The following is a 25,860-nucleotide window of genomic DNA, read 5'->3' on the forward strand; positions in this document are numbered from 1 at the left end:
CTCGATTTGAAACTTTAGCGGAATTTTAATTCTTGTTCGATTTGGAGTTTCAATACATCCAAAATTGAAATTGAATTGAGCTCTTAATGAATCAATGTAGTCGCATGTCCCTGTGCACAGCGTTAGAACTCTAATTCTGGATATTGCAGAGGGGGGCTGTGATGGTATCATCTGTCCGGAAACCATACTTTGACACTATGCCCTGATCCTGATTCAATTGAAGTTGGAGCGCTCTTCTTCATCTAAAGTATTTTGTCGCAAATTTTGCAATCTTCAATGGACACTTGGCAGGCCGCAGGCTGCTGGCCTCCCTTTTGGTTGGTCGAAACTTAAAGAAGTCCACTTTATTTATTCCCACTCAAGTAACTTTTACATAATCGCAGAGCGGTTTCCATACAGGTGAGAAAGTGAATACTACAATCATTTCCCTCTGGGAACTTGATGCTACAGGCATACAGGTAAAGGAAAAAGTGAACCTGCTCAAGTAGACTGTGGACTAAATTAAAGTAATCAAGCCCTTGAAGAATCATCGAAACAGAACTTCCCTTGCTTTAGGGACTCGGCAATTTTCTTGGAGATGCAGAAAGCAGTTGATTGGATGGTGATCATGGGATTAACTCCAATTGCACTGGGAATAACACTTCCATCGCATAGGAATAAGCCCTCTGCTTCCCAACTTTCTCCATTCTCATCCACTGCACCATCTTCTTCAGTAGATCCCATCCTGCAGCTACTCAGCTGATGAGCAGAACAGTATATTGTCCAATACTCTGCCGCGGACTTTGGCCCCGGATCTGCCACAATTGTGTCCAGAAACTCCTCCACATCCTCATTCTTGATCCCATCGCATCTTAATCTCTGCCCATCGCTCCTGTAAGTTCCAACTTCAACAGCTCCTGCAGCAATTAAAATCCTCAAGCATTGTCTGAGCCCGAGTTTGAGATGCTCCTTATCCATCTCATTCAAATGATATGTAACCCTTCCCTCCTCTCTCACTTCCCCTGAACCTTCATCTCTTATTAAAGCAAAAATCCTTGCAGTTCTAGCGTATTTGCTCATCTGGTCCTTCATGTCATTCCCTGATATCCAAGGAAGCAAAGAGGCACAGGCTCCAGGGCCCAACGCTGCGGATTCTATGATGCAATTGTTGTTAGAATCTCCGGTCTGCACCTTGTGCAGACGAGTAATAATTCCTCCCTCGTAACTGTTTCCTTTTATTTTCGACTTGGACTCCGGAAAATATCCCCAGGCAAATAGAACTGGATGGAGGTGAAGATTGTGACCGATGTTTTTGTTCTTCAGCCCAGTGGATACAAGTAAAGGGGGTGTCATAAGAGAGCCACAAGCTGAAATTGTCACCCGGGCTTCAATGTGCAGCTTCCTTTTTGTAATGTTCCTACCTTCAACTGCTGCAATCACACCCCTGCATCTCCTTCTCATCTCCTCATTTTTGTTATTTCCAAGAATAAATTTCTCTGCCTTACAACCTGTTAGGATCACTGCCCCGTTGTTTACAGCATCGACGAGCCACGTCGAGTCAGTCCCCTTCTTATCACCAGTTTTGCAACCATAACCACAAGAACCACAATAATGATTCTCAGAAGAATTCCTGGCAACTTGTCCAGCTTCCAAACCGAGCTTTTCGCAGCCTTGCTTTATTATTTCGTTCTGAAAACTTTCTACCGTGCAGTTCTTGGTTACTCCAATCCTCTTAAACACTTCATCCATAGCAGATTGATACGCAGAGGTTCCATAAAATGGGATCTTTCGATCCACTGACCATTCTTTTAGAACATGATCCGGAGTTTTGATTGAAGCAGACCAATTAACAGCAGAGCCTCCCCCAACTGTTGATCCTGCCAGAAGCAAGACTTTCCCATCGACAGTCGTCAGCTTCGCCCCTGACAGATAGAGTTCCTCGAAGGAAGGTCCCTCGAGTCCTGAATAATCTTCTGGGACAAAGTAGTGACCTTTCTCAAGCACAAGGACTTTGTGGCCTGAGGCTGCAAGAATTGCTGCTGCCACCCCACCCCCACAACCAGAGCCCACGATCACCACATCACATTTGATCTTGTACAAGTCCTCATTTGGTTCCTCTTCCACAAAGAGACCTTTCTGGATGAGGGATGTCTTCAGGGTTGAATCATTTTCGTACAGAGTTTCAATTACGCCCTTTTCGAGAGGCCTCTCCTTGCGGGGTCTGATCTTGTCTTCTCTGGCGTCTGTATTGTACCCAATTGCATCCAGTGTTCGACTTTTGTAATTCTCATCAGTCTGCATTCAGTTTCCACGAGGACAGTCAGGCACAAAAAACCCAAAAAAAAAAAAAAAAAACTTTTGCTTTTTTTTTTTTTTTTTTATAATAAAACTTTTGCTTTTTTAACCACGTTAATCAGTGGAAAGAAAGACATGGCTTAAAAACGCAACTTCTGCAATGTGGTCTTACGAAAAAGGAAACGGAGTATACCACGCATGAGCTTGAATGAGACGCATAGCTGATAACTCCTATTATCTGGAGCATTAGTTGGTATTTACGAAAAAAAAAAAAGAAAAAAGTTTTGATTATGACATTAACTTTTCATAACTTTTTCTTTTATTAGTCGGAAACGGCAACAATTGATTATGATTATTGATGACACAAGTAACTGGGAAAGGGTAATCCTTGTTCACTTTTTGTAAAACGTGAAATCTTTTTTTTAATGGTTTAACATTTGTCAAACCATTTATTTGAATTTATAATATCCTATATAGAAAAAAAAATTTACAAATGACAATACATGCTACTTGTAATTTGAAGCTAAGGAAAATGTTAAAGTAAAAAATTTTACTTGGAGAGAATTATTGAGAAGTTAGTTGAATTAAGCCTTTTCTGCCCAAAAGAACTGTTAAAACAAAGATAGGTTTTTTAATAAGTTAATTTAACAAAAAATTTTCCTTCCTAAAATATAAGGATTTAAACATGTAAATTAAACAATCTATAATCATTAGATGACATTAATTGAAATTGATTAAAAATAAAATAATTCAAAATCCTTGAGAAATGACACATGTTAAAGTATATATATGCTATTTGTCATTTAATGTTGAAGGTAGTAAATATAGTAAATTTTACTCAGAGAAACTTATTGATAAGTTTGTTTAACTAAAATTTTTATGTCTAAAGGAAATGTTGAAATAAAATATTTATTTGGAGAGGCTTTTTGATAAATTAGTTTAACGAAATAGTTTTCTGACTAAAATATAGTGATTTAAACATTTGAACTAAACAAACTAATAACTATTAAATAACATTAATTCAACTGATTAAAGAGTAAAATAATTCAAGAATGCATGTCATATTATTAAAAATCTTTTAGAAAATAAATTACTGGTACAATAGATTTCCTCGTATTTGTCCCGTTACAAACTACACGCTACTTTCTTTTTCTTTTTTTTTAATGCTTTGGTCCAAACCGTTTCTTGCTATTCATTCATTCACGCGCGTCCAACTTTCACTGGGGATGTACGTGAGCCGAGTCATAATCGAGTAGCTCGGTCAACGGCTTGGCTTGAACTCGAGTTGACCGAGTTCGAGCCGAATCTCGAGCTACTCGATTGTCATTCGAATAGAGTTTTGAGCCAATATTTTGAGGCTCGAGACTTGTCGAGCTACTCGTCGAGTCGGGGGTATTTAAATAATATATTTATAATTTAAATAATATATATGTATTATAATTATAAAATGACCATTATGGGTATAAGTTTTACGGAATTTACAATAAACTCTTCTTTATAATAAAATTTCATAATGACAAAAAAGTAATAACATAATTGTAAAAAGACCTAAAAAGAAAAAATGTCTAAAAAAGGGAAGAAAAGACGAAAGTGTGTCAAAAAGCTTGATTAGGCTCGACTTGATAAGACTTGACTAAAGGTCGAGCCTTATCGAGTCGAATCTCGAGCTTAAAGCGAGTTTCTCGAGTCAAGTTTCGAGTATCGATTTTTTGTACTCGATCGAGCTCGAGCCTAGGTATATATGAGTCGAGTCAAGTTCGAGTATAGCAATACTCGAGTATAGCAATAGTCTAACTTGACTTGGCTCGATTACATTCCTAAGTGGCAGTGGCAGTTCTCCGCAGGTGGCCATTATTAATGTTCCTCACACGTGTCTACTCTCGCCCACCGTAGACAGATCCGGGCCCATCAAGCAAGCTTAGTAGCATCCGTCTGTAAAGGCACCTTTTGACTTCTTTTGTTTTGACTCTTTGTAAGATCATTCCTTTACTCAAGGGATAATTTCAGAAACCTCCCTAAGTTACTGATTACTACAGCAAGCTCCTATTTAATTTTAAAAATTACACATAACTCCCGTATGATCAGCATTTCAATAATAAGATAGACCCAGTATACTAAATTTGTTCTCAAAAATCCTAAATAACCCCTTTGTTACTTAGAATAGGGAAAAACTCACTAATAAATTTCTTTGAATTGCAACTATTATAAACGTCATAACCATCATTCTAACGAATTCAATAAACCACTTTAGGTTAATCCTCATATTCTCACAATTTCGATAGCCTACTATTGCCGTCAAACAGCTTCCCATGCAAATCAATTGCGACAATTAAAGTTTGCATTCAACCTAATTTTTGATCTCATTTTTTTCAATAGCATGCTATTGCAGGTCACCATACAACCCTATCCTCTACCCAATTCCCGGGAGATAAAATAGGGGTAAAAATAATATGTTACTACCATAATAGAAAAGGAGCTGTCTTGAGGATTAGACATAAGAAGGGAGAAAATGTTGAAGTAACGAGAAGAGGGAAGTTACCCAAGAGAAGAAAACGTAACAGCACATGATCTTGATCATCAAGAAGACGATTCTCAAGGGGATCAGAAAAGTTTCTGTGGACCATTTCTGCAGTATGGTTTCTCTCTTCTTCACTGGCAATTCGGAGAACTTGTGAACAAATGGCCACTTCCAATTCAAACAGATTAATCCACAAACCAAAAGTGTTCCCAGTCTGGTTGACAAAAGCTTCAGAACTAGTTTCACGACAGAAAGTCCTTCAGGCAATCCCCGCTTCACCAAAATTTCCGCAACCTGCAGTCCCCAGGAGCACTCAAAAGCAAGAATATGTACGTCCAAACAAAAAGAACAAAAAGAACCCAGAACAAGTCTTGATTACTAGAAAAGCTAACGGAGGAGCGAGGACTAACACAAATACTAGGAATTTACCTCATCTGGAAAGGGAGACTGGGATCCAGAAGCCTTGTAATAGTATTCAAGTGCCGCCTCATTATGAAGCTGAGGATCCCCTTGACTGTGGGAGATTGCATCGGAGGGAGGAGAAAGGGATGGTAGGAAAGCTTCGCAAACAGCAGAGAGTGCCTGGATCTGAGATGGGCTGAAACCATGACCATAACCACCTCCACCTCTTCTAGCTCTGGTCAACAAGGGATGATGACGATGATGGCTTTCTTTTCCCTCCATCTTTTCTTTTTATCTTTAGTGGATAATATATATACTCACTTCCCGTGTTGGCGTTGCTACAAAATGTTGCCTGTTAGGTCAAACTATAAGATTCCAGCTTCACATATTTATAGTGAACTCAACAAAGAATAGAAAGGAATACTACAGTGAATTTGGTAAAAGCAACAAAACTAGATATTTTGACGTCCTGCTGTCCATTTTGGCTTCTTGTTGGTGGAATATTTTTGTTAAAAAAAGGCGTCTTGGAGAGCTAGTGGATACCCGATAGCCATTGCTGGTCTGGAAGTCGAAGACTAGTAACTGCTTGCTTGCTTGTTAATGTAGTAGTATTTGCAAAATTTGACTACTACTACAACTTTATCAACTCCTTCAAAGTAGGAGTAGTCCTGACAAACTCCTTCAAAGTAGGAGTAGTCCTGACAAATTAGTAAACTGTCTAATTTGCTTGAGAAGATAACTATTGCTTGCAAGCAACGAGCTTAATTGTGTGCAAATTTTACTAAGCTCAATCTTAATAATTTAATATGACCCCTGAATAGGAATGGGCACGTCACGTCTAAAAATTGGCATCATTGGATACTCTCTCGCTAATGACTGACAACAACATTTTGTCACAAAAGGAAAAAAAAAGAAAAAAAAAAAACCACCGACATATATGCACCTCGGCTTTTATATTATTAATACATATTTTTCTTTTTATTTTAGTGCAATACGGGACCTGAATCAAAGCATTCATTCGAAGTTTTTGCATGCACACCCCATTTTACGATGAAAGGTGAAAAGAAGAAAAAAAAACAAAAAACCTAGGAAATAAATCTTCCCCATTTAGCACGTAAAACCTTCCCTCTTTAGCACGTAATTAAAGCCTCCACAACGAATGCAAAAATGTACAGGTCCACATTACATGCAGAAGTTTTTGCATGCGCAGCTCTATTTTTTGCCGACTTTATTTTGGCATTCTTTGCTAAACCAAATGCATGTGACAAACAATTGAAAGCTAACCAGTCGGTCGGACACTCTTTTCTTCATGCCAATGCCGCATAGGTTCACTCGTACTTTAAGTACTTGTACCCGTGGCCTTAGGTAATTGCCTCACCGTTCGTTGAAATTGTCATAACTTTTATCTTAGAATGTTCTAAAATGTTTGTCATATTGAGAAAATTAAAGCACTTTTTTAATCTTTTCTTTCAATGTGCATGTTGTTGTAAAATATATAGTATTTCAAAATATTCTTTGTCCCACATCGAAAAATGAGAAGTATTGCTTTCTCTGTCCCACATTGAGAAGTGAGAAGAGTTGCAGTCTTTGTCCCACATCGGAAGTGAGAAGGGTTGCACCCCATTCTGAAGTCTATAAATAGGATCCATTCATTCCTCAGAAAATCACCCCAGCAGCTTCAGTTAATATCTTTTGATAGCTGCTCTATCCCTCTCTCTCTCTCTTTTATTTTTTGTTAGTTGATATCTTCCTGATAATTCTGTTCTCATCTTTTATATATATATATATATCTGCTGATTTTAATTTGCTAGTTCTGGTCCTTCTAGTTTGCAACAAGAAGAAAGTTTGTCTTTCTTGTTCGCAATAAATAGAAGAAGGCTTGTTTAATCCTGGGGAAACATTTCAATTTCATGAAATAGTTTCTTAAGACAGTGCTACGCACGACTCAAGCAGATAGTGTTAACATTGTTGCAGCCATTTATCCAACAATCTAAGAAACTATGGCATCTGACAATGTTAGCACCCCGCAGCCTTCATCAGCAACTGTTGCAGTGGCACTACCATTCGCCAAGCCTTTTCCGGATATCTCCAGAGTTGAAGTCTTTGCCAATGAAAATTTCAAAAGGTGGCAAGAACGAGTACACTCACGACTCGACATCCATGGAGTGGTCTATGCACTAACGGAGTCCCAACCTGCTTCAACAACAGATGTCAAAATACAAGAATCGTGGCAATATGCCAATAAGGTATGTAGGCATACTATTTTACAAACACTTTTAAATGAATTATTTGACGTGTATTGTAGCTATATGCAAGCCAATAAGTCCCAGTATAATAGACCAAAAAATTCCAATTACAAGCCTAACAATCCCAACTTTAAGAAGAAGAAAGGCAATTGCTTTTATTGTGGAAAACCAGGACATTATGCAGTCCAATGCAGACATAATAAAGGTGATAGAGCAAATGGTAACCCTCCTAAGGTGCACTTAACCGAAGGAGATGATATAATTGCTGCTATCATCTCTCAAGTGAACATTGCAGCCAATGTCAAAGAGTGGGTGGTAGACTCTGGGGCTACTCGGCACATATGTGCGAATCGAGAAGCATTTTCCTCCTATACTTCTATAGGGGATGATGAAAAAGTGGTCTACCTTGGTGACTCACAAACGGCTAATGTCCTGGGTAAGGGCAAAGTATTCTTGAAACTCACTTCAGGAAAAACTTTGGCTCTCAATGATGTGCTGCATGTGCCTAACATTCGGGCAAATCTGGTTTCCGTAGCATTGTTAGGAAAAGTTGGAGTGAAAGTGTCATTTGATTCTGGAAAGATTATAATGACAAAAAATAATGTATTTGTGGGCAAGGGCTATTGTAATCAGGGACTTTTTGTACTTAATATTTCCAATGTGATCAATGAAAATGCATCTTCTTCTGCTTATATTGTTGATTCAATTTCTTTATGGCATGCTAGATTAGGACATGTTAATATTGGGTATATAAAGAAAATGCAATCATGTGGTCTAATTTCTGGTATTAATGATAATATGGACAAATGTGAAATATGTGCAGAAGCTAAAATAACAAAGAAAAGTTGTATAACTGTCCATAGAGAAACTGAATTATTAAATTTAATTCATACTGATTTAGGTGATTTAAAACAAACAATGACTAGAGGTGGGAAAATGTATTATGTCACCTTTATAGATGACTATTCTAGATATACCAAAGTTTATTTACTTAGAAATAAAGATGATACTTATAATGCCTTTTTATCCTATAAGTCTGAAGTAGAAAATCAACTTAATAAAAGGATAAAAAGAATTAGATCAGATAGGGGTGGCGAATATTTAACTTTAGATAACCTTTGTGAACAGGAAGGCATAATACATGAAATAACTCCATCTTATTCACCAGAATCTAATGGAGTAGCTGAAAGAAAAAATAGAACGTTAAAAGAAATGATGAACTCTATGTTAATTAGTTCTCATGCTCCAGATAATTTATGAGGAGAAGCTATATTATCTGCATGTCACTTACAAAATAGAATCCCACATAAAAAGACTGGCAAAACACCTTATGAGTTATGGAAAAATTATAAACCAAATTTGAAATATTTAAAAGTTTGGGGGTGTCTTGCTAAAGTCTTGTTGCCTGAACCTAAGAAAAGGAAAATAGGTTCTAAAACTTCTGATTGTATGTTTATTGGATATGCTGAACATAGTGCTGCATATAGATTTCTTGTGTTAAGAAGTGATATACTTGATTGTAATACAATTATTGAGACAAAGAATGCAGAATTTTTTGAACATATTTTTCCACTGTCTAGTAAAATTTCTCATGCACCTGTTGAAATAAATAAGGAAATTATTCCAATTGAGGAATTAAGAATGAGCAAAAGGCCAAGAAAAGAATTTTCATTTGGAAATGATTTCCAAACCTTTCTTATTGATAATGATCCTTTAATATACTGCGATGCTATTTCTTCTCCTGAGTGTAAATTTTGGAAAGAAGCAATTAAATCTGAAATTGATTCTATCTTGTCAAATAAAACTTGAATTTTGGTAGACTTACCTCCTGGTGCAAAACCTATTGGTTGCAAATAGATTTTTAAAAGAAAATATAACTCTGATGGCTCTATAGAAAAGTACAAAGCTCGTTTAGTAGCAAAAGGATTTTCTCAAAAACAAAATATTGATTATTTTGATACATTTGCACCAGTAACTAGAATTGCGTCTATTCGAGTTTTATTTGCTTTAGCTTCTATCCATAAACTTGTTATTCATCAAATGGATGTCAAAACAGCCTTTTTAAATGGTGATTTAGAAGAAGAAATTTATATGTTTCAACCTGAGGGATGTATTATACCTGGACAAGAAAATAAGGTTTGCAAACTAATTAAATCTCTTTATGGTCTAAAACAAGCTCCTAAACAGTGGCATGAGAAATTTGATCAAGTATTGATGAAAGATGAATTTTCGTCTGTAGAAGTGGATAAATGTGTATATGTCAAAATTATAAATGATCAATATGTGATAATCAGTTTATATGTGGATGACATGCTTATATTTGGTACTAGTCTAGATATTGTAAATAGTACTAAATATTTTTTGTCTTCTAATTTTGATATGAAAGATTTGGGTGAACCCGAAATAATATTGGGTGTTAAAATCATAAGGAAAGGTGATGGTATAATGTTGTCTCAAGAACATTATACAGAGAGACTTCTTAGGAAGTTTAAAAATTATGATGTGACACCTGTGAGTACTCCTTATGATTCTAACACTCAATTAAAGAAAAATAATGGTGACCCAATTGCTCAGTCTAAATATGCTCAGATTATTGGGAGTCTGATGCATCTGATGAATTTCACTAGACCTGATATAGCTTATGTTGTATGTCGACTGAGTAGATATACTCATAATCCCAACCGTGAGCATTGGTTTGCATTAGTCAGACTAATGAAATATTTGAGAGGTACCATGAATTTTGGTATCCTGTATAGTGGATTTCCCACTGTATTAGAAGGTTACAGTGATACTAATTGGATCTTTGATTCAAATGATACAAAATCCACTAGTGGTTATGTGTTCACCCTTGGTGGTGGTGCAATAGCATGGAAATCTGCTAGACAGACAATCATTGCTAGATCAACAATGGAGTCAGAGTTTGTAGCTCTGGAACTGACAGGGACTGAGGCCGAGTGGTTGAGAAATTTCTTAGCTAATATTCCTTCAACTAAGGATTTGTTGCCTCCTGTGTCCATACATTGTGACTGTCAAGCAGCGATTGCCATAGCTAAAAACAAATCGTATAATTGTAAAAGTCGACACATGAGATTGAGACATGATGTCGTGAAGCAGCTGCTTAGAGATGGAATTATTTCCATTGATTATGTAAAGTCAGAGTTGAATTTGGCCGATCCTCTGACTAAACCCGTAGGAAGAAAATTGATTCTTCAAACTACGAAAGAAATGGGACTTCGACCAACAAGTTGTCAATAGAGACGGTAACCCAACCTATGTGATTGGTGATCCCATGAAGTAGGTTCATATGGGTAATAACAAGTCAATATTGATAGTAAAGCACTTCAAATTTAAGTCCCTCTAGAGATAAGTGCTTTGAGTAATTGTGAGGATGAGTTAAAACTCTTAATGAATTCATATCCCATTAGGGAGGTGTAGTTAAAGCAATATACACTTGATGAATTCACCTATATGAGAGTGGAGTGGGGCCGCTCCTATAAGATTCATTGGTCAAATCTTTAGAGCTCTCATGAAATAACCAGGCAGGCGCACGGCCTAAAAACGCAAAATCGCGTTAACAGCAAATTATGAGTTGCAATGTGATTGATAAAATCTCTATCATACATCAAGAGTTATTGGTTCATAGAAATTTATATTTCACCAATAATTTTGTAGATCATGTTTTATCAATCTATGTTTGGTTCATAGTCCAAAAGACACCAAACTAATTACATTTCAACCAAATCCAGCAGATTACCTTTAACATTCTTCTTTTATCCAAAGAATTTTTTGAAATAGGAAGGAGATTGTTGTAAAATATATAGTATTTCAAAATATTCTTTGTCCCACATCGAAAAATGAGAAGTATTGCTTTCTCTGTCCCACATTGAGAAGTGAGAAGAGTTGCAGTCTTTGTCCCACATCGGAAGTGAGAAGGGTTGCACCCCATTCTGAAGTCTATAAATAGGATCCATTCCTTCCTCAGAAAATCACCCCAGCAGCTTCAGTTAATATCTTTTGATAGCTGCTCTATCCCTCTCTCTCTCTCTTTTATTTTTTGTTAGTTGATATCTTCCTGATAATTCTGTTCTCATCTTTTATATATATATATCTGCTGATTTTAATTTGCTAGTTCTGGTCCTTCTAGTTTGCAACAAGAAGAAAGTTTGTCTTTCTTGTTCGCAATAAATAGAAGAAGGCTTGTTTAATCCTGGGGAAACATTTTAATTTCATGAAATAGTTTCTTAGGACAGTGCTACGCACGACTCAAGCAGATAGTGTTAACATTGTTGCAGCCATTTATCCAACACATGTTATCATTCAAATTCAAACTTTGAATTTGTGAAGGTATGATTGAAAAGAGAAGTACAAATATCACACTTAAATCACTATCGTTTTGTCAAACCCGAAATCCAACTTTTCCTAAGAAAAAATTTGGGGCATTTTCGCAAGGGACCGACCATTACTTCAGAAGTTATTTGGATACGGGTCGCACAACAAGCACGTATGGCTTCTAGTGATTGCCGCCCCATGTAGAATGAGTGCATATGCTCCGAATGCATATTTCCATGTCAATCAACAAGTTGGCTTGTTTGCAGGGAAAACGATAGAGTATTGGTCCTAAATCTGATTGAACGCTCTCATGAATCTTGATAACGTTACAAGCAGAAGAATGAGGCACGCGTTAAAGCATTTCGGCATTTGTAAAACGATCTGATTGAATTTGCGCGGATCAGAAGCTCAATCTCCAGAAAAATTTCTCAATCCAATTCATATCAGTTAATCATAGGAAATTTTGAGATTATGTGCACATGCAACTGACTTGTATCGTCTACTCCTCTTTCCTAAAGTTGGGTTTTCGCTTCCTCTCTTTTGTCTCGCAATTAGAGACAATTGAACACAGTCAGCTCGGTAGTCTTTAGAGATAGAATTTTGTACAGTGATCCAGATGACAAAATGTTAAAATGCTCTTCGAATGAAGAAAAAGCAGAAGATATTTGATTTGCTCCTTTGGGGTTCTTCTCTGTCGAGCATAGGCTAATAGGTTCGAGATACCATTCCTGCCATTCAAGAAGAAATGCTCGAGAATTAAGATACAATTAGCCAAAGTTTTGTCATGCTCCGATAAATCAGGTGAAACAAATAATGGCAGTGAAAAGCCATGACTCACCGCACAGGTGCTGGTACATTCATCATGCATTCGTCATTCCAGCCAACAAAACTTCCAAACGACCACTCCAGATATTAGGGACCAATGTGCGCAAATTTTTATATACAGGAGAGAGAAGTTGGCAGAGCTGGGAAGTAAAGATCTGTAACATTACTATTACCAGAAGGCGGAAGCATGCCTGAGAATGCCCCAGTGGTATCTTCTAACGGCAGGAAATCATAATTCTGGACTCTATGACTTAGGGCTACAAACGAGCCGAGTCGAGTTTTGATCTAATCGAATCGAGACTTGACTTAAAATTATTGAGCTCGAAGTCGAGTTCGAAAAAAATAAAAAATAATTATTTTATTTTTAAATAAAATAAAACAAAATAATATTTTTTCTTAATAAATAATACTCCCTCCGTCCCGTAAAGTCTGTCGTACTTTGGGAATAATGCTTTTTATGCACAGCAATATCAACTTATCTGTAAGCTCATTTGTTCCAAGTTTGCCCTTTATATTTCACTGACTCATCCAAGAAACAAATGGGTCAAAGTGGAACCCATAAAAAAACACTCCATTGTTTCTGATTACAAAAAATTCATTTCCTTACCAAAATCTTCTTCATCCAAGAAACAAATGGGTTAAAGTGGGACCCAACAAAAAGCAATCGTTTGTTTCAGCCACAAAAACCGATTTCCTTATCAAAATCTTCTTCTAGCGGATTTCTTCTCCATTATTTTTTCTCCTAGTAGAATAACATGCCTTATTATTTTGCTCGTTTAGTTTTTGGGTCAATCTAAAATTATTCACCTATTTTTACACTATTTTCTTGCTTTCAAAATGAATTTATTTTGTGAAAGTTGATTATTCTTAACAAATTAGTGTACATGAAAATAATTTAAAAATTGAAAGGTTTTAAAAGAAAATCACTAATTAAGTCATCTCGATATTCTATTTATTGCAAAAAATCGAAATTATCATCTTGATAACAAAATTAGTCTTCAATTGAAGTTTGAAAAAGCCATATACACATTCTTGGTGATGCATTTGGCTGGAGTCGGAACCAAGAATTTTGTTGGAACCGGAAGTCAAACATGGTACAAGTTGTGCCATTTGGATGTCCTTTGGGACTATACATCAATTTGTGGGCCAACTAGCACATGCATTTTTACAACATTAGTGAAGGGCAGAAATGGGACTTCATGGCTTAAAATACTTTGAAATGTTAAACATGACAAATATTTTGGAACTGCCCAAAAAAGAAAGTATGACACTTTCAATAGGACGGAGAGAGTAAAATATTAAGGATATATATATGTAATTTTACTATTAAAATAAAATATATATATACTTAAAATAAAAAAATATAATATATATATATATATATATATACACACACACATATATACTTGAGTTCGTGAGCAACGAACTTAATACTTTGAATTCGAGTTCGAGCTCGATTTCGACTCGAGCCAGCTCAAGCTCGATCGAGTTTGGTTCGTTTGCAGCCTACTATGACATCAAAATGCATAATTACTAGTATTGCAACCCGTGCCATGCACGGATTTATGTTTAACATAATAATAATAATAATAATAATAATAATCTATATCTATATAAATTTGAGAAGGGATTTTCAACAACAAATCTCCACACACCTTCTCATTCCCAATTCCATTTTTCTAGTATTTCAACATTTAATTTAGTCCATAAAATACATTCCTCTCAACTCCCACCGAATGTACTACTGATATTTAGTTACTTTTCAAAATCATTTCATCATGTAAACATTATCCTTTACAATTGAAATAACTCATTAATATATGCGTGTTTAGCACCATTTTAAGTCATTAGTGTGTATGTCTTTCAAATCACCATCACGTTTCTGTCTTTGAACTCAACACGTTTCTCATTGGCATGCATCAAATACAAATTTCACTCCAATTAAGACTTCCCAAGACCATAATAAGAGATGTTCGTCTTTGAATTCAAGACGTTCTAATTGGCTTGCATCAAATACGAATTTCACTCCAATTAAAACTTTTCTAAAACCATAATAAGAGATAAAAACATAGCATCCTTCAACCACAACAGTTCATTGTTTCAACAAAAAAAGAAAAGGATAAAAACCCTAGTATTTCATCGGTATCTATCATCCCTTCCCATTGCTTATCCGATCTATTCATTTCTCATAATGGTTCATCGACATCTATCATCTCTTCTCATTGCTGCTTGCCCATATGTTCATTCGTAATTTTCGTAAACAAAAATAGGAATCTATCATCTCTTTCAACTTCCTTACAGTATCCATTTTAGCCAACTACTTAATTTCATCATGAAACATACCCCTTACAAGGTTAAATATTTTTGAATACTTACTTACATTCAAAGCATTAACATAGACAATATGTTTTATGAGTTATACAAAAATTGTGGACAGCCATGTCGATCTCATTTTGTAAAAATGGTGTGTATCCATTGTAATGACGTAGTGCACACTCTTGTTAGGTAATTATTGTCATCTATCTTTAATTTTAATATAATTTTTTGTATCGTACATCATATTTTTTTCTTAACAGATATAATGTGAATATAGAAGTTAGAGATTCAAGTGGTAACCTGTACTTTGATATTCAAAACAGACATGCACGATTCATATTTCGTTTTGATGTTTTTTATTTTAGAGATTTAAAAAGGAATGTATAAATTATTTATATGTATATATTTTTATGCAATATTATTTACAAACTTTCTAAAAAAAGATATTTCTGAATTCTATATGCTCTTAATTCTAGGAAAATGGAGGTACATTGTTCGACCAACACATTAATTCATACAAAAATCATGTCTTCTCATTTGTAAACTAACTCCACAGAATTCAACAGAATTAATTAATCCCCCAATATTGGTGTTTCGTACATAGAGTTGATTGGTGTAAAAAATGTTCACACTTTCGTAGAAGATTATCAAATAGAATGCAAAATGTTGGTATTTCATTTACTTATCAAATTAAATATTCAATTATATTTAATTAGACCCTTATTTCACTTAATTTATGATATACATTTTTATTTTTTCTTTTCAGGATTCAACTTGCATCAAAAGTGGTAGTTTGTAAATAATGGAATGTTTTTATTATACTTTGAACAATTGTTACAAAATTTCATTTTTTTAACTATATATTGATGTGCCCTAAACTATACGAACAATTACATAAATTTCTTACTCTTTTTAAATTCCTCTCTCGATTTTAATTTCTTCCAGTACAGTACAGGTGTTTAGACTAATAGTAAATAAATTATTTATATTAGTTACATGAAAAAAGGTTTAAAAAAATCAAAAGAGGGCTATTTTAGTATATAATTTATATTTTATTTATGTACCTTATCTAAAACCTTAACACATATTAAAAAATATGAACAAATATCACAAAAATATCTAAAGAAACACTGAAAACACTCCAAATATAACTTGTTACCACTTTCTTCTATGTTTTCTTTTTTTGCATCACTTTCTGTTAACATTCTCGTACTTTTCATTATCCTTTTTCTTATCTTTCTAACCCAAACTTTCCACATCCTTCCAACTCATTTCTCTCCTACAAACTCTACCTTTCCTTCATTTTACCCTACTTCTATCAAATTATGCAATCTTTTACCCAATTTCGCAACCTATTACCTCATATCCTGTTACTCTCTATATATAGTTGTAAAGAATGACCAATTTTTCAATTGGCTCTTCAACAAATGAGTATGAGTATGCAATTTTATTAACTTTAAATGGATAACCCAATTAAACACATTAATTAGTGGCTATTAAATGGATAGATTGGAACTACCTATTTAGACCTAATTAAATTAGACGTAGATTCAAATTCATTAGTAAGCAAATTTAACTCACTACAAATTCAATAATTTAACTCCTATTCTTTAATTTTTATTTTTCTAATTTTTGTTAAATTTTATCCTACTTCCCTCCTCCCTTCCATCAAAGTTTTAATTAAGTCTAAATTGATTTTTTACATTCACACTTAAATTATTTTGAGATTCTTGTAGAGTGACAAAATTAAAACTCCTTATGAACACCACTATTGGTTCTTCTGTGTAATTTTTTTAGGTAAAAAAATATTTATTAATGCAACGTGTTCTTATTTTTATTGATTACAATAATATCTTATTTTGTTGTTCAAAGAATATGGAAGAAAAAATAAATAAAATTTTGCAGTGGATTGTAAATATGTAAGATAACTAAAATCATGTAAAACTATATTCATTTAACTCACATAAATCATTCATTTTAATAGTTTCAACCCAACCCACAATTAAAGCTCCCTTGACTTTATTCTCTCAAACCTTATACTCCTTTTACTATTTAGGATTTATTATCTTATTTTTATCCTTCCTAACCCTATATTCCAATCTTTCTATTCATATTATCATTTAGGATTCATTACCTCACTTTTTAAGTTTTTCTTTTTTCAAATAAAGAGTTAGAATTATAGTCATGAAGGTAAAATAATTGGGTATAATTTTGATGAAATACTACTATTTTTTGTGACAATATTCAAGATAATCGTTTAAACAAATATTTATTTTAAAATTTTTGATAAGCACTCCAAAAAAAATAACCATTTAAATGCCCTTTTTATTAATTTAAAATTCATATCAAATTTTTATTTTATGTGCACTTTCTGATGTACGCATTATGTGCGAAATTATTTAGATGCAGTTTTGAGTATGTAAAAAATTATCTACATGACATTGTATGTCAGAATGTTTATTTTATTGGTTGGAATCATCGTCTAATAGGACAAGTTTAAAGTTAAAAAAAATTAATTTAGTTTGCAAAAGGTAAAATGGTTAAAAAATAGCTATAATTGAATATGTCATATGAATGTTTGACAAATCTACATTTATATATCTCAAAGAATAGTACTAAAAAATTACTATATAACTGATTAAACAATGGAACTAGTCACATTATTCCTCAGATTTAACAAATCCATCTTATTAATCAAGGAATAAAATGGGCTAAAGCAATAAAGTTGTAATGAGATGAATGATTTTAACATGAGACTAATTAAATTATCCAAATTTATTTTCTTTACTTATAAAAGAAAAAAGGGGTTAAAGTTTAAAAACAAACTATAAATGATTTATTAAATAATCATTTTAAGTGGGAAAGAAAGTTTTAAATTTTAAATTTGAATTGTCATAAGATTAGTTGTAAATCACGCTATTTTAAACTTTTTAATTGAATTTATGTATTAAAATAAATAAAAAATCTAGAAAAAAAAATGGGAGATTTCAAAGCCATCCAGAAAGCCTCCACTAAAACCTTCCCTACAATAGATATAGATATAGATAGTCGACTATAACACGGGAAGACATGAAGTACAAATAACTTCGTATACCCTACCGAAGAATCATGAACAGTCAGAGCTGTCAGAAGCTGAAAGAGATCATTTCATGAACACCTATGCTATGATCCGTCTCTAATTTACATGGGTACATTAATATAAAATTTAGCCCAAGAAAAACACCGCTAGGAGAACAGTAACTAGAATTTAAAGCCATAAAGCGGCAAATGAAATGCGGAATTAGGAACGTTATTAAGATATCTGACTCTAGCCAGAAAATTAATCGGATAAAGAGACTCCTTTCTTGACTTGCCATGATAGGGAATTCCTCGTTCACTTAACAGAGGCAGGTAGCAGGAGAGAGTCACTGCACGATCATTCTTCCATGAAGGAATCTGTTTGGAACTGCTGCATAATCTCTGTGAAACAACTCTATCCTCCCTGATAACCAACTGCAAGCTTTGGGAGAGATCTCTTGCCTCTTGAAGCACGACCTATAGAAGGTAAAAAAGACAGACTTTTGCAGTACCGCCTATAGCATGTTTTGGCGTCCCACGTGTTTCACATTCTCATGGAAATCACTATCAGGTAATCTTTCCTCACATATAGAAATTTAAGAATGAGAAAACAAGAAAATGAAGCTATAAAGAAGGTGCCCCGAGATCCTCTTCTACCTTGTCGTTGCATCTCTTGAGACAAAGCAGTTGATTCCGCAAATGTAAAACCTGGCACGAAAATTACCAAAATGAAGAATTTTCCAAAATTCAGTAAGGCTAGTTTAGATTGTTCATCTCATTCGATCATCATAATCAATGAGTTCTCAACTTCATCCACTAAAAATAATTTATTTAATGTTAATTTGCCGAACTTTATCAATGTCTCATGTGCATGCATATAGGTGAAACCCTAGCCAATGAACAAAGCAAACAGCTCTGGCTGTAGGTTAATGGGAACACTTATACTCAGCCTCAAGCCAAGGGCTTTTCAGCAAATACATATCACAGTAATCTGGCATAAGAAATGTCATAACAAAATCAACTCCCAAATAGGACACAAAAATGATGGATACGTTTATTTAGAGTAAACACAAATCCCTCACCAGAAATGGGAAGAACAATATAATGACGAAGGATTCAACATGCACAGGTATATACTGTAACAGACGAGGATGTTACCTCTTCTTGAAGCATAAGAGGGAGATTCTCAGTTGACAACAGACTACGTATTTCCTGCAAAACCTTCTCCTCTCTAATTCCCAACCATGTTTCTGGAGGCAATGCTAGTAAAAGAGCCGTCAGAATATCATTGCTATCTGGGTGCATCCCTTGGCAACTATCCAAACTAGAGTTGCAGCAGTTCTTTGCCAGAGAAGGGACAAGCATATCAATTTCTTGCTGTCCATTGCCACCGACTACCTTCCCAGACACCACTGTTACAGTCCTGTCACCATTAGCTCTGTAGGACCTCACACACGTTTCTCGGCAACAAAACCGATCTGATGAACCGGTTTTCCCTGCCAAAAGGCCTGCACCTTGGCAACAGACACGTGCTGCAATATTTGGCAAATTATCCATGTGACAGAGTGTTGTTGGTTTAATCCTGCAGATAGATGCTCCAACAGACAAAAGATCAGTGACATGCTTGTACAGACCAGTCTCCTGCACTTGTTTCAACACCTCTTCCTGCAATATTATAATGCAATAGGTTCAGCAGATAGACTTGACACACTTTTATTGGCTCTAGGTCATAAGGCCAAGAGAAATGTTGAGCAAAATACCAAACCACATCCTCTGCAAACCACCTACAAAAATAAAGAAAAGGAGAAAAAGGAAGAAGAAAATCAAAGATGAGGACCTTCATTGCAAGCCTCCCTCTCTCTTCTTCACTTAAATTTTCAGAAGCATCCTCTTGTCTACGAACTTCGGCAACCCAATTGATGAAGTCAGCAAAATTAGGGGGCAGAGATGAAAAAATCATAGAAATGACATCTTCTATGCCCTTCACAGTATCTGATTTCAGCATCAGTGGAACCTCCTCGGTCAAGTACTTTGCAATACTGACCCAACTTTCATGTTTACAGCTCTACACAAGTATTTGACAGTATAAGCTACATAAGCAGCCACAGAAAGTAGACAACCAAAGGGAAAAAAATCATGGTGATGATAATTCAAGAATGAATGTTAGATCCGCATACAATAAGATATTATCAATGTGATACAAGCCTCTTGAATCATACCAGCGTATAAAGCAATCCTGGAGCTCTTTGCAGCCTGGATATTAGCATGAACCTGTGAAGTTATTCAGTGATCAAACAACAGTTTACGAAATAAATTTGAAATGAAAAAAAATAAAAGTGGAAAAAACTAACAAAAAGAAGACTGTTGGATGTGATTATATGAAGCACTGAAGAATTAGCTTTGAAGATATAGCATTTACTACACCAAGTGCTCCTTCCAAAACTTGTTCTTTTACAAAGACGAGCTGATGGAAATTAATATCCATGGGAATCAATAAGGTCAAAACCCCCAGACAGCTCAGTCTCAAACTACCAAGCATCTTCACTTCGCATTTATCCAGTCATGCATGCACAAATTTGCACAAGTAGCATCCAGATCTTTAACAGAAATAAATATCCATGCATCTAAAATCTCTGATCTCGAAAAGTTTGTTACACAACTCACCCTCAAGAATCTATACAAGGTCCCTCGTTCAACAGCTTAGACCACCTTCTGTACTAGAGTTCTCCACCCTACATTGTCTACATGGCATATCACTTCTAACATGTAAAAATGGTGAAACTAAAGCATCCAGCTTTTCATCACAACTGCCTATCTGAGAATAGGATTTTATAGTTATATGATTGAAGTATAAAGCTGTCCTACATACCCTCTCTGCAATCCAGTTGCTTCATCCACAGTATCCATGGCTTCCCAAAGCAAAGAGAGTGGAACCCAGTGAGGTGGATATTTAAACCGTGCAACATCTAGAATCAGTGCCATGTCCCTTTCAGCATGATAACCACCAATAGGTGAGAAATGACCTGTTCCAGTCTTCAAAAAGGCAACAAAAAGTTAAATAAATCATTATTGGAGGCACAAGAGAGGAAGAAAGAAAAGATCCAGCAGGACTGTAAAGCTCAAAAAGAAGAGTAAGAGTTAAAAAAGGCACATGCCTTCCATTGAGAAGCTAAGAAGAAAGGCAAAGAAAATATGCAAGAGATATCTAATTCAACCTGACATACCACATGTGTTCCTAAAGGTATAAGTATTACCCAAAAAAAATGCAGCTACATGTATTTCTAACTCAGTTTGATGGGTATTCAATGGAACATTATATTTGAGACAAACAGCATATTCTTGATATAATAGTTTCACAAAATAAAAGATTCACTTGTGTATTTATCACCTCCAATTTGTGACCTATCTCAATATATCTGCAAGGAGTAAATAATTGGCGACTACACCTATCACTATTGACTGTTCTGCAAATCCAAAAGGGTTGCAGGAAATAAACCATCAGTTCCTGCAGAATCTGAAAGACATGCCATCCAGAAACCAACATATAATTCACGTTCTGTCCTTCTGTTTCGTTAAAGCAATTAGAAAGTTAACTATTACACTCATACCCCGGATAGCAGACTCTACAACCTGCTAGAATTCAACATCCCAAGTATGATGGAGCTCAAATATTTTAGCCAAATTATTCTTTGATCAGATTTATCATTGACCATTTCTTCTTTTAGTTATTTTTTCTTTTTCATTTTCTCTTTTTTGGGCGGGGGATAGGGAAGAAATCAAAATATACGTTCATCAAATGCAAAGCATATGAGACAAAAAAAAAATCCTACTAGCCACAGAATCAGGGAAGGAAATAACCACCTGCTGGAAGGTACCCCTATGGTAGGATGAGATCACATGACAATTATCTGAAGTGGAACATGCCCTAACATATTTACGAAAATCATCAACAGTGCTTTGATTTGTATGAAAAGCTACAACTTCTGCTCCAGCACAACCAGCCAAACAAGCTACCTTCCCAAAAGAAATGCCATTAGCTTTGACCTTCTCTAATGGCTCACAACAATCCAACATAGATTCATCAAACCATCTCCAAGGCCCTGAAAATTCAGTCTAATAAGCCCATAATAGAGACACTAATCAAGAAATAACCAATAAAAAATCACAAATGCAAAACAAACACTCCAAACTGCATTTTCCAAGTAAAAAAAATCTGAACAGGCCTAAGCAACTTTTAAAAATCCAAGTAAATAGTAGACAGGATGATTTTTCTCATCATCAGAAGAACCTGCTTCTGCACATTATAAGCGCATATGGTGCATATATTTACTTAAGAAGAATTCCAATCAGCAAAAGAGCACAAAATGAGGCCTGAAAATCAGTTACCAATCCAATAAGAAACAGGAAAATCAATATGAAAACAACCATTGCATCAAAAGTATATAGCTTCCCACGTAGGAACAATGAAATTAAAAAAAAACAAACACTGCAGAATGTAAACATTAAAACACTGAGAACATTTTCACCAACTTATCCAAGATATTTATCTTCCGGTGAATAAAAGGATAACATTAATCCAAAAATCAGTTCATTTCACATATAAGCTGATATTCATGTTCCCAGGTACTTTGTAGAAAACAAGCTTTTCAGAACATGAGAAGGTATGCAAAAGCAATGGTAGAAATGAACCAACCTGTCACAAGCAACAGAATTAGCTAGTAGTTGCATTAAAAGATAGTTTAGAAGTTTACATCGTCTCATCAGTTGTAAAAACAAGAGTTACCTTTCCATTTTCTACCCGGATCAATAGCAAGGGCATTCAAGACCATAGAAAGGCTAGCCAAACCACAGTAAGCGGTTTCAGATTGTGTCTGAAAATATGAAATCAGCTTAAAAAAACCTTCCATGGTTCCATTTTGAATCCCCTCCACAAAGAGTTGCTGCAGTTTGATAACAGATGCAAGTACTTCAGTGGCTTAAACAAGAGGGGACAAAACACTACTTGTCTCTTAAATTGGGTGTAAATGTTTTTGGTGTACCAATATAAAAAACCACAGGAACTTTCCCTTAGGAATTCATTAAAGAGAATCAGGGATAAATCACCGCGTGTGAAAATTTGAAGTGAAAGACTTGCCTCCTTGAAGAGAACAAGTATTAGTTGTGTTTTAGCAGTATCGCAAAGCAGCCATAGCACATCAAATGTAATGAAGGTTCTCGTACATCAAATGTAGTGATTAAAGGAGTACTATCGAAATCACAAAAGCCCAAAAATTTCGGAAAGTGTCATCAGGGGACCCGATTTTGCAACTAGTAAATAGTAGAAGAGCTGATGTGGAGACAAAAACCACCAGTTCCACCCCAAATTTCCCCAAACAAATCAACGATGCCAACCCTGCGAATCATCCTACAGCAACATATATCCGCAGTCGCCCGTAACAACAATTAACTTTTCCCCGTACAGAATTGCCAAAATTCAAGTTCTAGAAACTACCTAAACACAGTTTTACATTATAAGATCAACTTTTGTAAGACAGAAAAACCAGAAGATAAACATGGTTGATCAGGCCTATACTCTGAAAACAGATCAAAGTCAAAAAAAAAAAAAATCAAAAGCGTATGCTCCAATAATCCGCAAGAATTAATTATGAAGTCAGCACAGAAGATAGACTGACCTTTCCCTCGGAAGAAGCGAAATCAATAGCCGGAGGAGATGGGAGGATTCGCCTATACAAACCCGCCATTGCCATCTTTCAGGGCGGTTGCAACGAGAGCATCTAATCTACTCGCAATCTATGGTGATCGTTGTGGGGACTTAGGGTTTTGCAAGATTTTTCTCTAAACGGAAGGAGATTCGCCGTTACATACCCGCGTAAATTAACCGTTTCAAAAAGGTGAGAATTATGTAGATTTAAGTGACAGGGGAGACTTCTTTCAGGAAAGAAAGGAGGGGGGGAGGGACCGGGGGCCTTGGGGAGCGCGTCTCGCTTGTTTGCTTTTGATCTTTTATTTGACCGGCTCTTTTTATTGCCCGAAACAATTCTCCGACCGAGTTTGGAAACTGTCTTTTGCTGCCTTCGTCCCATTGTTATTGTTATGTTTTCAAGGTCTCAAAATAAAAGTTATCATTTTAAATTTAAGACATGCTTTCCAATTTTACCATTTAAAAAAATAATTTTTTAAAATCATAATACACATTTATTAAGAGAATATTTTGAATTCAAGTGATACATATGTAAATTTACAAATGTCATCTCATCTAAACATAATGACTACCATGTGTTCCTAAAAAGTTAACTTTGGTCCTCATTGTGTAACACATGTGCAGTGTTAGTCTCTAAAATTTTGGCAAGAGCAAATCTGATTCCCAATGTTATTAATATGAAGCAAATTTAAGATAATTATTGGAAATTTCCAAATATTGATAGATATAGTCACATGCATTCATATTTTTGTTGAATTAAACTTCTAAAAGAAGAAACATAATAGCAAGTAATCTTTGATAATAAGAATAATGACTTACATGATGACATGTTAGTAACTAATAATCAAGAAGTTACGAAACAAAAAAGTTCCTTAATCTATACGAAAAATTAAGTAGTTGGATTTTTTATTGAGGGACAATAGAGATAGAGAGCAAAAATAAGTTCTGGATTAATGAATTGGATTTTTTTGACTAGTTTTAGTTTAGAAATTATATTCTTTTTACTAGTTGATTATTTAGTACATAAGCTATTAATTCTTAATTTTGTTGTTTAAAGTTAGCTATTATTTTAGTTTTTTTTTAAAAAATTTTAAATTTAATTTTGACGTATACATAACCAAACTTGACTAAATTCTATCAGTAAATTGAAAAAAATTATTTAAATGCCCTAAATTTGCTTTAAATTGGATACATTAGGACCATATTTGTTCTTGCCAAAATTTTAGAAACCAAAATTACACACGTGCTAAAGATTAAGAACCAAATTTATTTTTGTCAAAACTTCAAGAACTAAAACTGCACAGTAACTAGACAAATTAAAATTGAATTTTTTCCTCTCTCTCTTTATTAATATATATACACACACACACACACGCGAGAGTCCTAGTGTTGCAATTGATCCAGTTTGAGATCGAAATGGAGCAAAACTTTAAACTGCAAATCAATTCATTAGTTTGGTCGATTACAAGAATACAGCACGAGATGAGAAGTTTTCCCCATTGAGAACATGGACGGCCAACTTTTACGTGCAGTCAAAAAAGCTGCACGCTACTCATTACCAGGGGAAAACTGCAGCATCGCAAGCAATCTTGGACGACAAGTCATTGTATATTGTTGGCTACATCATTCTTTATTCATTGGACTCGTACCCGTACTCGTACTGTTGTTTATCCTTTCGTCTCTTCTTTCCTGCTGCCTTGAATTTTATTTTTTTTTCAGCATTACATGTTTCCATTGCAAGCTATCAAGCGAATTAACCCCAAACAGGACAAAAATTTCGAACCACCGGGTAAAAACCAGACCAGCAAGTTTAAAGGCAAATTAAAAGTACAGAGCCCCACCATCACAAAATGGTCAATCCGAATCCAGAAACGGATGTTTGGCGGATGTATCCTGGAAACGAAATTCGCATGCTCTGTCATTGCCAGAAACGATCTCGAGTACCTCCTATTACGAATCCATATCAGACCACTGCTACGCCGCCACGTAGCGAGGCAAAGATGCTCCCGGAGGAGTATTTAATCCGTTGGGCGTCGCTTTCAAGTTTCAATAAAGAGGACAATTTCTGGAGCAGACAGGTCGGCGGCTGCCGGCGGGTGGCGGTCTGCTCGGCCCTGGGGTTCGCAGCAGCTGTAGCCTGTTGTCCGCAGGTCCATCTCAGCTGTGTTGGCTTGGAGGTTTACTTTTAACCG

The 25,860-nt window shown here is 35.2% G+C and overlaps 2 protein-coding genes across 3 annotated transcripts; both read right to left on the minus strand.

Moving 5' to 3' along the window:
• Positions 1-329: 329 nt before the first annotated feature.
• Positions 330-5,774, minus strand: LOC140013690 (long-chain-alcohol oxidase FAO2-like). Its single transcript, XM_072063430.1, has 4 exons — positions 5,622-5,774; positions 5,222-5,546; positions 4,814-5,086; positions 330-2,274 (listed from the first exon to the last, which is right to left on the minus strand). Exons 2-4 carry the CDS (start codon positions 5,474-5,476, stop codon positions 511-513), a joined length of 2,292 nt encoding a protein of 763 aa, XP_071919531.1. The 5' UTR covers positions 5,477-5,546; positions 5,622-5,774; the 3' UTR covers positions 330-510.
• Positions 5,775-17,980: 12,206 nt separating this feature from the next.
• Positions 17,981-23,955, minus strand: LOC140013694 (glutathione gamma-glutamylcysteinyltransferase 1-like). Of its 2 annotated transcripts, XM_072063433.1 has the most exons (9): positions 23,640-23,955; positions 22,751-22,907; positions 21,829-22,067; positions 20,837-21,000; positions 20,187-20,238; positions 19,805-20,032; positions 19,126-19,632; positions 18,625-18,675; positions 17,981-18,444 (listed from the first exon to the last, which is right to left on the minus strand). In XM_072063433.1, exons 1-9 carry the CDS (start codon positions 23,712-23,714, stop codon positions 18,151-18,153), a joined length of 1,767 nt encoding a protein of 588 aa, XP_071919534.1. In that variant the 5' UTR covers positions 23,715-23,955; the 3' UTR covers positions 17,981-18,150. The 2 variants fall into 2 exon arrangements, with proteins under 2 accessions (XP_071919534.1, XP_071919538.1); XM_072063437.1 differs by lacking the exon at positions 22,751-22,907.
• Between the last annotated feature and the right edge of the window lie 1,905 nt (positions 23,956-25,860).

The sequence above is a fragment of the Coffea arabica genome, chromosome 1e (assembly GCF_036785885.1).
Source record: "Coffea arabica cultivar ET-39 chromosome 1e, Coffea Arabica ET-39 HiFi, whole genome shotgun sequence".
NCBI classification, from domain to species: domain Eukaryota; kingdom Viridiplantae; phylum Streptophyta; class Magnoliopsida; order Gentianales; family Rubiaceae; genus Coffea; species Coffea arabica.